This window comes from Sinocyclocheilus grahami, unplaced genomic scaffold (genome assembly GCF_001515645.1).
Source record: "Sinocyclocheilus grahami isolate Dianchi unplaced genomic scaffold, SAMN03320097.WGS_v1.1 scaffold1092.1, whole genome shotgun sequence".
Lineage (NCBI taxonomy): Eukaryota > Metazoa > Chordata > Actinopteri > Cypriniformes > Cyprinidae > Sinocyclocheilus > Sinocyclocheilus grahami.
Window position 1 is genome coordinate 292,359 of NW_015506271.1, and position 14,351 is coordinate 306,709.

The window sequence follows — 14,351 nt, forward strand, 5'->3', positions numbered from 1 at the left end:
GTCTCTGGTGGGACATGTGATGTGCTGTCTGTATTTTGGCAGTTCACGGGAGAGATTTGCTTTATTAAAGTCCCCAAGAATGATTAAAACAGAGTCCGGGTGTTGTTGCTCTGTCTCTGTGATCTGATCAGCTAGTTATTGTAAAGCCGAACTCACGTGTGGTTGCGGAGGAATGTAAACACTCACGAGAATGCACGAGCGAAACTCCCGCGGCGAATAGAAAGGCTTACAGTTAATGAAAAGCGCTTCTAGATCGGGGCAGCACATCTTCTTTAACACGGTTACATCTGTACACCACCTTTCGCTGCGTCGCAATCTGCTCTAAACAGCTGAAAGCCCGGCAGACTCAACGCGCTGTCCGGTATGGCGTCATTCAGCCAGGTTTCCGTGAAACACAGCACAGCAGAGTGTGAGAAATCCTTATTTGTCCGGGAGAGCAGAAGGAGTTTGTCCGTTTTGTTGGGTAGAGAGCGGAGGTTCGCCAGATGAATGCTGGGCAACGGCGTTCGAAATCCGCGCTGCCTGAGCTTCACGAGGGCGCCGGCTCACTTCCCCCGTCTGCGCTTCCTGAAGTGCTTGATCAGCGCAGCTGCTCCGCCAACTACTATGTCCAGCAAAACATCAGAATAGTCGAAAACCGGTAATATATCGGGTGATGTGTAGTGCCGAATGTCCAGCAATTCGTCTCTGGTGAAACTGATTGCAGGGATAACTAATGACAGGACAAACTAACAAAACAACTGCAGAGCACGCCACGGAGTCCGCCATCATCATCGGCACCATCTTGTCTTCTTTAGCGCTTCACTCTGAAACACGCAGTGCATCAGATTGTATTTGTCTTTGTAAACTTTCAATTTGTTCACAGGAGTGTAACGGCAAGAGTGTTTACCCTCCACTTAGTGAATGTGGTAGGGTGAAAGAAAAGTGACCATATATTACAAATGGCCACCAATACTTTGAGGAAATGTGTAATGAGTTGCTATAAGAAGATACAGTATTAAACATTTCTGATTATCTTCATGACTGCACATTCTACAATAACTGATGTTTATCATGAAGTTGGACAAAAAACATTGATAACTGTCAGCTCAAGTGCATAGTTTTGATTGGAATACATCACATACTGTCTAGTCACACAAGTTCTTTCAACACACCTGAATCTCAAATTGTTTCCAAAAAATCTTCATGGATGAATTTGTCTGTCGTTTGTCTTATAAGTCAAGTGCGACTTCATGTGCAGACCAAGCCTTGAATCTTTATCCCCATTAGATTTCACTGCTGCCGTTTGTCATGGTCTTTCATTTAGATTATCTCTCATAATCATGTACCCCCACTTATATAATGGTGCCGTATGACACCATCTCGCATACTCGCAGGATAAAGGTGTAGTGGGCATGTGTGTCTCTGCGGCGTCGTAGTGATTGATGGTTAGTGCTGTTCATTACCACTGAACTGAGGAGGACACAAAGGCCCACCTCCAGCTATTCTGTCTATGTTTAGGATGCGTCTTATCTTACTGCATGTTGTGATGCAGGCCAGCATGCTGTCGTCTTCAAAATCGCCTCAAGCTTGGTGCCAGCATTACTAAGGAAATGGGCATCAAACAAAAATTTGATTGGTCAGTGTACAAGTAATTCATATTAGTGGTTGGTTTTCCTGAGCATTTGTCCTTTTCTCCTTCAATGTCTTTTCAGAAAGCGTTTGTCCTATTGATTGTCTCTCTCACTCCTTCATCATTTTCTTGGTGTCTTCATGGATCGTTTGTGCAGTAGTGCTGTGGCGTATGTTAATATGAGATGCGAGTAAAGTTATTGATCTGTTACGAGTGGTGGAGCCATGGATGTGCTGCGGTACATGTCTGTGATTCCAAAGATGATATTGAACTCCTATTGGCTTTACATTTGGGATGCACCGATACCACTTTTTCCAGTACTCGCCCGATACCGATACTTTTATTTTTGGTACTTGCCGATACCGAGTACGGATACCAATATTTTATTGCATTTGTAAATTTTTTTTAAATATTGGGTACAGAAACCAAAAGAGTATGTATAATGTTAGTTGGTTGACTTCATTTATCAAATAGATACAGTCAAACCAAAATTTATTCAGACACCTTCAACATTTCTCACATTATCACAGTTTATTCGCTATAGTTTAGAAAATGGTAATAAAATATGACAAGAACTGTTAAACTGTCAGAATAAATTCAGCTTGATAATGTTAGATAAATTTGATAGAAAGGTATGTAGCCTAATGGATTACAATCAATCAAAAAATTATACAGCTGTTAGAATGACAGTATTTACACAATTATCAATACTTAGTTGGGCAACCCTTAACCTTAATGACAGCCTGTAGTCTCCTGGGCATGCTGTCACCCAGCTTCATGCAAACCTGAACTTCTTTTTTTTTTTTTTTCTCCCCAGACTCTGAATAATTTTTGGTCCCAAATTTGTATCAGTTTTATTGGTAGTCCACTGTATTAAGAAATCTAGGGTATAATTTGTCACGGTTTACTTTATTTTGCTATCATCACTTACATAAATGAACTATAGTGTCCTGAACCCACTATAAAAAAAATATCAAAAATTATATCTGGTCTCTGAATACTTTTTGGTTTGACTGTATATCCATTGGCTATTTTCAGACTTAATTATGCCCATTAAAATGTATTTTACAAGGTTTTGTTACTTTCACTGTTCATTTGCTCTATGGTACATCATCTTTAATTTAATATCACTTTCGCCAGAAAGTCGTGTATGCCTAACAGTGCGTTCACACCGCCGGCAGCGAGAGCGTCAAAAGATCGCTCTGGCCGCGCTACCCACAACGCTGACCACCGGCGGCGAGAGCGTCAAAATTCGTGCATTGATTTACTTAATTGTTTTTGACGTATCCGACCGAACTACAAACTTTCCAGTGATGTCTGTGAGAAAGGTATATTCACTCGACAAGCTCACGCATCTGTGCCGCCGCGCTCAATCCACTCAGAGTGCTTTGCTTATCAGCTCGCGCACATCAGCTATACAGTCAATACTGAATGTTAAACATTATATTCATTGCATACATATACTTCGTAGACATCCTTAATCTCTAATAACTCCATTCTGCTGTCTGTTGTTGGTGTTTCATTGTCTGAATATGGCACTTATTACATGCTGTGTGGTATCGGCGTTTGGTATCGGGGCATTTTAACGAGTACGAGTACAGGAGCTCAGTATCAAGCCGGATACCAGTATCTGTATCGGTGCATCCCTACTTTACATAAATGGAACAGGAGGTGCATTTGGTCATGGTTGTTTGGACCAGACAGAATGGAGATTAATTAAACATTTGGTCAATCAGTGAGACTAAGATCACTTTATTCACCAGTCAGAGTGGATGTATCCACCAGTCAGTTATATCCTATATGGACTATAAGTACAGAATGGCTTTTGTCCAAAATTGGTTTGCAAGACCATTGAGAACATTCAGACAACATCTCAACTAACCTTCCTTTTTTCTCTCTTTATACTTTGTTACCAGTGAATGGTAGTGTCTAGAAAGGGTATGTCCCTTCAGGAGAGAGGTGCCAATGTCCAACCGGCCTAATTCCAATCCAGGGGGGTCACTGCGCCGTTCACAGAGGAACACAGCCGCGGCCCAGCCAATAGACCACACACTTGCAGGAAGGTGAGTATGCAATTGCCAAACTTTGCACCAAAGTGCTGAATACGTCCTTGGTTTAGGTCTGTACGTGTACCTTTTATCTACCTATCTGCATCTAGAGCAGTTGTACCTGCAGAATTCTATTTGTGCAACAGTTACAATGTTGAGGTCACATGACCTTTCCAGTACCACTTTTTAATCTCAGTAAGGCTCTTTTATTGGATACTTTTACTCTCAGCATAAATTAATAATATCTGACTGATTTTTTTTTTTTTATAGTTTCTGCCTGTGACACACATCGCTAGGTTTCTTTATCAATCCAAGGTGACAGCCATGTTGACCACTGCGACATAAACAAAATATTACTTAGTGCATCTGTAATGGTTCCTTAACCATTTTGAATAATGAAACCTTTATTATCAATAATGTTGACGACAGTTGTGCTGCTTAATATATGTTTTTTGGAAACCTTAATATATATTTTTTCCCGGGATTCTTTGGTGAATTGAAAGTTCCAAAACAGCATTGATTTGATATGGAAATATTCATTACATTATAAATACGGCCACTTTTGATCGATTCAGTATGTCCTTGTTTTATTAAAATATTACATTCTTTCCGACAAAAAAAAAAAAAACTACTGACCCCAAACTATTGAACGTTAGTGTAATTGGATAACTTTTGATCTCAAGGCATGACCATCTAATAAGAATAAGATGTTCTGGATGCAGACTTTATTGGTTATGTGATGTCAACAGTAGAAATATATGTATGTTATTTTAGGGTGCTCAGTCTGTCTCTCTAGTCACATTCGATTCACGCTGCAAACTCTCATCTTGAATAAATTATAATTTCCTTTGCCATAGTGCTATAGATTCAGTTGTAGCATGGCATCTTTGCTGAATAGCAGTGCAGGGAAGACTGACAGTGTGTCTCTCTTTTAGGCCTGATGCACAGACGCTCGACACTTACGGGGATACTTTTGTCTCTTCTCTTTCAAACAAGCTCTTTATATCCTCCAGTGACACATGGCTAATAGTTTAGCTGCCCAACTCAGTGATGCTCTCAACTTGTGAGAAATGTCCAGATAGAAACTCGTAATGATTGTTGTTTGTCTTTGCCGTTGGATTGACGGGTGTGTAGGAAGTGCTGTAAGGACTGCAGAAGTAGTCAGCTTGTGAAATTGAATTTGAGGTGTTCCTCATTTACTGCCCATCCCACACTGCTCTCTGCTATTTAATTCCCAACCTCTCCAGGTTGCAGCCAGAGCAAGTAAACCAAAAAGCAAATTTCCCTCCTGAAAATAGAAGATCTAATTCTAAGGCTTCCAAAGCCCCGCCCAGCTCTGCCGTTGGCTCCGCCCGCGGCCACGCCTCTCGAAGGTATCCCTTTTTCCTCCTGTATTGCGTGTGGGTCTTTTGTGATGCAAGTTCACCTTCTGACGACTGCTCTGTCTTGGGTACTCAAGTCTTTCCCCTTTCTGATTGTTTTTACAGGAACAGCCTCTCTCTATCCGTGGGTTCACACTCGATTCCAGATCCAGAGTTGGAAGCAGCAGGAACTTCTGGCCAGCAGGGGAGACGGGAGGGCAGCAGCACCCGTGCTCTCAAACGCAGCTCAGCTTCAGAGCCCAACATCACCTTTTCGCCCAGCCCGGCCAAACGGCCCAAAGCGGTGTCCAGCCACCTTTTGGAGAGTTCATCCAGTGGGCCATCGGCCCCCACAACCTCACCTGAAGTTACAGAGCCGAGGAAGGCTCCAGCGTCTGTCAGCACCAAGTCCAAAAAGAGACGTTTAGCAGCCGAGCCGGCTCCCGCCAGAGCCCTGAGCAAGAAGAGCGTGTCCTACCCTGGCCCGATTGGGGCCTCAAGCACCTCCTCTCAAAAGCGTAAGAAGGCAGACGCCTCTTCATTGTCATCCTCATCTTCTTCCTCCCTCCCCAGCTCGAGCAGCGCGGCAGGCCCCCTGCCACCCCGCAGCGAGGCCAGCCGGGCAGCCAAACCCACCAAGCTGGCGTCCAAATCGGCCGCCTCAGCCAAAGCTGGGTGTAGCACCGTGACTGACTCCTCCTCTTCCTCTGCTTCTTCCTCATCCTCTTCTTCCTCTTCCTCCTCGGCCGCCACAGGCGCCAACAGCTGCGCCCCTCAGGGTGCCCGGCTAAAACAGGGCAAGGACCAGAGCAAAGCGCGACGGTCACGCTCCGCGTCCTCCCCTTCTCCCCGAAGGAGCAGCCGGGATAAAGAGCAGAGCAAGGCTGCTGGCTCCTCCAAGTTTGACTGGACATCCCGCTTCAACTCCAAAGTCAACCTGCCAAAGCCCAAACTGTCCCTGCTGGGATCGGCCAAGGCTGAGACCTCCTCCAAGCCTGGGCCCTCCGGACTGCAGGCCAAACTAGCAAGTGAGTGCTCAAACTGCTTCTGTATTTTTAAAGCAATATTCCAAATTCCAAACAAGTTAACACGGTATGGAATTCATGGTATGGAATTCCCAAGTTAGACAAAATAGGAGACTAAACATCTGAAGGTTGGTGTAGGCAGTCGTATTGAGACTAGTGTTGTCACAATACCAAAATGTCAGTAGTCTGTCTATACAAAGTAACAATTTTGGTACCATAGGAAAAAAAAAACTTATAAGTGATAAATTTGAACAATATAGCCTGCAAATATTTTCACTTAACTAAACAAACATAATTTTAAAACATTTTCGTGAACATATAGTAATAAGAACAAAGAGACCCATTGCATAGAGCAGGTGTCAGGTCTGATAGTTTATATTTATACTCCGATTTGAATCGCAGATCTATTTTGACATGCACGATCAGTTTTTTCTTTGTTCCATCCATTGCTATGGTAGAGTGCTAAGCAGAATGAACAGTTCATGAACAATGAATAGATGCGAATTTGTGCCGGGCAATGCGAATGATGCGAATTGAAAGCCGTGGTTGCTGTGAAAGCCTGATATAAAGCGTGATATACGCAAGCCAATCAGTGAAGAGCTTATATATATATATATATATATATATATGTCCGGTTATAGACGTCCAGATGTATCCGAAAATAGAGGAGAGCATTGCACGATGTTTTCGTCCAAGTGACACACAACAAACGCCCCACGAGTAATCTAGAGCGCTAAGGCGATGCTTTATTCGCTTCGCTTTTGGTGTGCACACACCATTAGAACTGCTTGTGAGAGTGTCGCATCATGTGATTGACTACAGTACTCAACATTAAAAATTTGTAAATAGAAACTTGATGCTCTTCACAGAACGTGCAAACAAATATACAGAAGCATTTGAAAGCAATCACCCATCAGCAAGTAACACATTGACACAGTACTTGATTATAACTTGTATTGTTGCATTTTTAAAACTTCGGTATTGACTCTGCACTAGGGTTGGGTACCGAAACCCGGTACCAATATGGCACCGGTACCTATGTAACCGGTATGTACTAGAACCGAATCAGAATGCAGAATTTCGGTGCCTCATTTCGGTGCCATGCCTGAGCGATCGATTGAAATATTTCCTCTGGTTCTCCGAAACGGACGTAAGAAGCATCATCACTGGCACCGCACGTGAAAAATAATTTCCCGACTGAGAAAATGCACGTGAACAAGTCGGAAAGCTGTAATAATACAAATCCAACACATCTTTGTAGTAACGAGAGTGTCCATGTTGTTTTCACTTTCCGACTTAAAAGCACAACTCGGGAAATGAGAGCATCCGAGGAGCGCGTGAATGCAGTAATTACACTTGCTCTGATGGCAGCAGGTAGCCTTCCGTTAACTAAGCTAAACATGCTTAAATTAAAATGCCTAACGCTAAACCTCCCTTGTATTCACATTTCTAAACATGTTGTCCAACAAAAGATAACATTATAACCTTTTTACTCCACAACACCAGTCAAATGCTTCCTTTTGTGATCTGATGAGGCTTCTTGTCACAGAATGAGGCAGAAAATATGTTCCATATATTACTTTAAAAAATACATAGATTAGCAATAGATTATAAAGTAGGGTGACCATACGTCCTCTTTTCCCCGGACATGTTCTCTTTTTGGACCTACAAAAATGCGTCCGGCCGGGATTTCTTAATTGCCCAAAATGTCCGGGATTCGGCCGGTCGATTTTCGTGTCCACTCCTTTAAACATTCTAATATTGTATATAATTTTGGCGCATCAGGGAGTCTAAGGATGCGGTGTTTTTACATATTTTTGAATGAGCGTTTGCGCTGTTTACTTTTACTTTCGATTTCGCGATCACGCACTGTGTAAGGGGAACAACACATCTTACAAGATCAGATATTTGTCAATGAGCTCAGAATCTGTTGAGCAGCAAATACTCCAGCATGGTCTTGTCGGTCATCTTTCCTTATTCTCGACCTGTGATCAGTCAAAGCTGACTCCTGCAGCTCTTGTTGGATGCAAGGTTGCCAAGTCCGCGGTTTTTTTTTACACAGAATTGGGCTACTTTTAAACTGTTGCCATGGGTTGATATTCCCAAGTGGGTTAAAGTTTTGAAATATTGCATAAATTACATTTGACTGAAATGCTTGTATTGAAACATTTTGCATTCTACCTATGATAAAACTTTCATGGACTTCTACATTAACTGTTCCCTCCTGTTGGAATGACCTGCCCAGCTCAATCCAAGCAGCTGAGTCCTTAATATTTTCAAGAAATGGCTGAAAACGAATCTTTCATCTTCATTTGACCCTCTAACTCTAGCACTCTCTATTCTAATGCTACTTCTGATTTAATCTGCCTTTTTTTATTTATTAAAAAACTTGATCCTCTAACATTTGCGCACTCTATTCTGTTTCTATTCTAACTACTTGTTTTATTTATAAAGAAAAAAGAGCCTCTAACACTAGCTTTCTATATTCTTTTCTCTGTTCTTTAATAAGTATCGGTTTAGGCACCGGAACTGTTTTAAAAGTATCGATTTGGCACCGGTATCGAAAAAAAGATACCCAACCCTACTCGGCACCAGTGGTACTTTTGATATTAAGTGTTTGTGTATTGGTAATATCAGTGCTGGGCTCTTTTGGTTAGATTGGATGTCACTGTGTGCAAACACTTCAACTATTCTACATCCAGGCTTCAGTTTCAACAGTGCACATGTAGAACACCAGCTGCATGGGTGCTAGAAGTGAACTTCAGTTTTCAGGCACCTGCCACCAGTGATGCAACTGACACGCAAGCTTTCCGTGACACAACTGATCTCTCTGGGTCGTCTTTTGCGATTGTCAGACGTGTGGCAAAATATGAGATTGATTCAACCCAGAACATATGGAGGATATTACACATTATGCCGCTTACACTGCTTTTGATCATGTTAAGCACTCACACTACGAGAGCAATCACGTTGTTTATTTATGCACAGAGAAATCATTTTCTCACTCTGGGACATGCAAACCTTACAACTAGTGGTGCACCAATCAGGAAATTTGTGGCAGATGTGATCACCTATTTTTTAACAATAAGATCAGCCAATGTTAATCACCAATATTTATTTTTAAGAGGTTATGAAACCCTGCTATTTAAGCTCAAGTCTTGTTTTAGCTGTAAGTGACCCTTGTCACACACAGCAGTATATCTATTACATGTAACTTGTAATTACAAAACTGCTCGAGTGAGACATTTTTTAGTATCTTATTTGTTTTTGATGTTGGTGTTTTTGTTCTAACAATTATTAGGAATCATCATCATGAAGACGTAGTTATTGATGCCTAAACTATAAACATGGTTAAATGTATATCTCTGTATAAACATGCATGCATTCTGTGTAAAAAAATAAAAATCAGAATACTTCTATTAATATTTGTTTTTAGAACAAACTGTCAAATTCGTCTGAATTACAGTGTTTGATGAATTAGTGAAATTGCAAATGATTCACCCCTTTAGTCATTAGAATAGCATTGTACAGTATGTGTGATTTCCTATGTGCTGCAGCTAATAAAAGATAAGTCCTGAGTTTAGATCAGCCAATCACAGGAGACAAATATCGGCTGATAAAAATTGGTGGCCATTCAATCAGTGCATACTTACTTGCAACAAGGAAGGGGGAAAATCACCAGCAAGCACACATATAGCCTATAGATTCTATTAACTGAAATGTCAGTCAAGGCAGTCATTCTCTAACTCAAACACTCTTACAAAGTTAATTGTACTTGTTTAATGTTTTGATATGAAGTATGATTCTTGTGTACTAGGGTTGTTGTGAATAGACCGTGAATACACCGGTTATGTCACTTGCACACCGCGGCACCGCCCCCACTGCCGTTTTGACTTTTTATAGTAATAAAAATAATTTGGTTCCGTTAGAGAACAGACACTACAATTAACATTGAACATGGCTGATCAATGTCCAGTTTTCATTAATCACGTGAGGTGAGACAGACAAGATGATTTCAGAAGTTTCAAAACGACGTGCAAAAGCACCCGGTTTAAAAATATTTTGGATTTTGAAAAGTCTGTTGTCTTGTGCCTTTTATATGTAAGGTGATATTGGAAGACTATTTATTTGGTTCCACAGTGTTTACTGATCTTCAGTTTTGTATACCTAAACTTTGTGCAAGTTATTTGTTATTTTATTTTAGGCATATAGCATTGTGTATTTTAATAGGGCTGGGACAATAAATCGATGCATCGCGAATCGAAAAATGTTTCTGCAGCAATTCTGAGATTTTCGGAAGGCACCGTGATTCTCTCTTGAATCGATTCTGAGCTTAGTTTTTAACAGCAGATGGCACTGCGTGCTTTAGAAATAGCCATATTCTGCTTGCTTCCAGTTCCTTGCACATGCACCATTTAAACCTAAAATAATCATTCATAAAGGTTGAAGTGAATTACAAGGATGTTCACAGTGGGCTGTGTTTGCACTAATCTCGCATCATAAAAGAATAAAAGCCGATGTGCAAGTACATTTAACCACTTACAGTGGTGTGAAAAAGTGTTGGCCCCCTTCCTGATTTCTTATTTTTTTGCATGTTTGTCACACTTTAATGTTTCGGATCATCAAACTAATTTAAATATTAGTCAAAGATAATACAAGTAAACACAACATGCTGTTTTTAAATGAAGGTTTTTATTATTAAGGGAAAACTAAATCCAAATCTACATGTCCCTGTGTGAAGAAGTGTTTGCCCCCCTGTTAAAACTGTCGTTTATCACCCCTGAGTTCAATTTCTCTAGCCACACCCAGGCCTGATTACTGCCACACCTGTTCGCAATCAAGAAATCTCTTAAATAGGACCTGCCTGACAAAGTGAAGTAGACCAAAAGATCCTCAAAAGCTAGACATCATGCCGAGATTCAAAGAAATTCAGAAACAAATGAGAATGATAGATCTCAATTACTTTCTATCTGGAAAAGGTTATAAAGCCATTTCTAAAGCTTTGGGACTCCGGAAGGTGTGTGTCCCATTAGGTCTGGCGTAAAAGTAGTCTGGCATTTCAGAAAAAGAACATCATACCAACAGTAAAATATGGTGGTGGTAGTGTGATGGTCTGGGGCTGTTTTGCTGCTTCAGGACCTTGAAGACTTGCTGTGATAAATGAAACCATGAATTCTGCCGTTTACTAAAAAATCCTGAAGGAGAATGTCCGGCCATCTGTTCGTGACCTCAAGCTGAAGCGAACTTGGGTTCTGCAGCAGGACAATGATCCAAAACACACCAGCAAGTCCACCTCTGAATGGCTGAAGAAAAACAAAATGAAGACTTCGGAGTGGCCTAGTCAAAGTCCTGACCTGAATCCTATTGAGATGCTGTGGCATGACCTTAAAAAGGCAGTTCATGCTCGAAAACCCTCTAATGTGGCTGAATTACAACAATTCTGCTTAGATGAGTGCACCAAAATTCCTCCACAGCGCTGTAACAGACTCATTGCAAGTTATCGCAAACACTTGTTTGCAGTTGTTGCTGCTAAGGGTGGCCCAACCAGTTATTAGGTTTAGGGGGCAAACACTTTTTCATACAGGGCCATGTAGTTTTGGATTTTGTTTTCCCTTAATAATAAAAACCTTCATTTAAAAACTGCATGTTGTGTTCACTTGTTAACTTTGACTAATATTTAAATTTGTTTGATGATCTGAAACATTAAAGTGTGACAAACATGCAAAAAAATAAGAAGTCAGGAAGGGGGCCAACACTTATTCACACCACTGTACATTACTCAGCCGAACGCACAAGCGCTCTTCTTAAGAGAGTGTTACAAGCTCTTGGTTCATAAAGAAGATCTGTAAAGTTGCAAAGACTAAAGTCTCAAATCCAAAGAGATATTCTTTATAAAAGTTATGAGTCAGCCACGCCTACCTAAAACGGCTCGTTCTAACACACCCCCACATGTGTACGTTACAATGTGGGAAGATTTTCATAATGCCACCCAAATGTTCACGCAAAGAAAAGGCGTAACTTTTATTCTCACTGTTGCCGCCGCGGCCATGTTGTGGAGACACTGTGTTTCGTTGTGAAAGCAAAACTACTTTGTTTGGCTTTCCAAAAAGAGGACGATATCCGCTTCGTCATGCCTGGAGTTGATCCATGCTGGTCGCTGAGGAAATACATCAACTTTGCGTTGTGGATCGCCGGACCGGCTTTCACTGTGGACGAAGCGGAGTCCAGCCCGGGGTCGTCACATGTGGTTGCCGCAAGCCTGCTGGACGCTTCTTCGAATCCGCTGGCCGCGCCGTTCTCAAGCCCGCCCGCCCGCCTCTGCTCACTCTAGGCCTCCGGCCTCCGCTCACTCAAGGCCGCGGTGTGTGACGCTGTTTCGTTGTGAAAGCAAAACTACTTTGTTTGGCCTTCCAAAAGTGGACATGACTGGAAATCAGTTGTTAAGTTGTATTTACAACACTGTTCCAGAACAGTTTAACCCAAATATTCAGATGTGTCCAGCACATTTTATGGAGGACTGTTTCCTGATCCTGGTAGAGTAAACTACAATGCCGGCTGTTCTGACTCACAGACTGTAAGTACGTTTTTTTTATATTTAAACAATTTGACAATTCACTGATTCAAAGTGAGTTTTGAGCAGTGTAGAGTAGCACTTGTTGTTTGTCATTTCTCCAATCACAAATGCAGACATGGTTTTATGTTTACGTGGCGCAATGCAACTCAACAGAAAAGACAGTACAAGTCATTATAATCCGTAATTATATCCCCACTGGAAGCAACAAATGCCTCGTTTATAATGGGTTTTTATGTTTGTCTTGTTGCTCCGGCCGGACAGGACATTACAATATGGTAAGGGGCGTAACATTTCCGCCTAATAAGCATAACACTAATAAAACATTAAAGAACAGTAAACGATTATAATGAATGTTATATGGTGCGTATATTTAGAAAATGCCCCTCTCTACAGCTTATTTTTCTAACTTGGCTGACTAATGAGTTTATGGTCACCGAATATGCTTTCTGAGGTAAATGTGATGTTACATTAATTGTTTAACTTAGCTGTTATATTGATGTCTTCGTGTGGCTGAAACACAGATTGAGCGATTACATGACACCGGATATGGATTGTAAAGTTGTACTCTTTCTTTTAACTTACCTTCGGATGTTTAGTCATTTATTTTGTGCTGAAACTGGTATTAATGTGGAGGAGATCTGATCAGTTCACGTGCGCCTCACGCTGCTGCGTCTGTTGAACTGAGGCGCTAAAGCGATCTGTCACTCCACATTAAACAGCGCCAAAACGGCATTTATTGTTTGAATACTGCTATACAATGGACAGAATTTTAAATCTGAGACTTTTTCATATTGAAAGTACCAATGCACAATGCTTAGTGATTTATTGGATGGGAAGTGCCCTTCAATGTTCCAATATATCAATATATATACATACCTTGCTACACTGTGTTAGGCTAACTGAGACTTGTCATTTGCACTTCTATATTGTTGCTCCTTTGTTAGTTTTGACTGCTTTTATTGTCCTCATTTGTAATTCGCTTTGCATAAAAGCGTCTGATAAATGACTAAATGTATTTTGTTGCTTGAATTTAATTCAAGTAATTTACTTCGAATTGTCGCTAATTTGAAAGTGAAAGTAAAATGCGCATTTAAGCTATTGAAAAGCGAAGGAAAGTGAGGAAAAGAGGGAAAACTAAAACAAACAACTGCCCTGCCTCCACGAATCGGTGTCTTTAACAAAGGCGTGATCGTTGTGATTGTGATCGTTTCTAGCCCCAGTAATAGCGGATGGGGTTTTGGCTGTGGTCATGGCAGGGGTAGCTGGCTCAGGTTTCAGTCCAGTTCAGTGCCAGTGTACTGGTCTAAAAATACCAGCCTTCTGCTGCCTTACAGTATTGTATGGACAAGAGTTGCGACTGGATGTATGCTGAGGTAGGAAGGGCTTTTGGTGTAGTTACTTTGCTGTGCATATTAGCCTAGCAGAGCTTTGGAGTATCAGAATGCCCAGAGGTGGGTCAGAATGCTGGCATGGAAATTTAGGCTTATGAGTGCTGCTGGTTGGATGTTTAAGATCATATCAGTTGGTTGGATGTTTTGTTTTGATCCTGATTTTTCTACTAAGTGTTGCTGTAAAGTGTTCTGTGAAGGCTTGTTGGAGGTGTTTATCTTGAGTACGAGAGGTCATCCTGCATGGACATAGGTCAGGCTAGGTTTATTATGGAAGGACAATCTCTGATATGTAGAGTCACGGGAGGGCATTCTGCCAAAGGGATGGGGTGGGGGGTGGCAG

At 41.3% G+C, this 14,351-nt stretch overlaps 1 protein-coding gene across 1 annotated transcript in view; it reads left to right on the forward strand.

Moving 5' to 3' along the window:
- LOC107566684 (E3 ubiquitin-protein ligase TRIP12) overlaps positions 1-14,351 on the forward strand; it is a 65,877-nt gene that overhangs the window by 15,025 nt on the left and 36,501 nt on the right. Inside the window, exons 3-5 of the mRNA XM_016252196.1 lie at positions 3,529-3,675; positions 4,908-5,033; positions 5,148-6,049. Coding sequence (XP_016107682.1) covers positions 3,578-3,675; positions 4,908-5,033; positions 5,148-6,049 — 1,126 coding nt within the window. The 5' untranslated portion in view covers positions 3,529-3,577. The remainder of the gene's footprint in view (positions 1-3,528; positions 3,676-4,907; positions 5,034-5,147; positions 6,050-14,351) is intronic.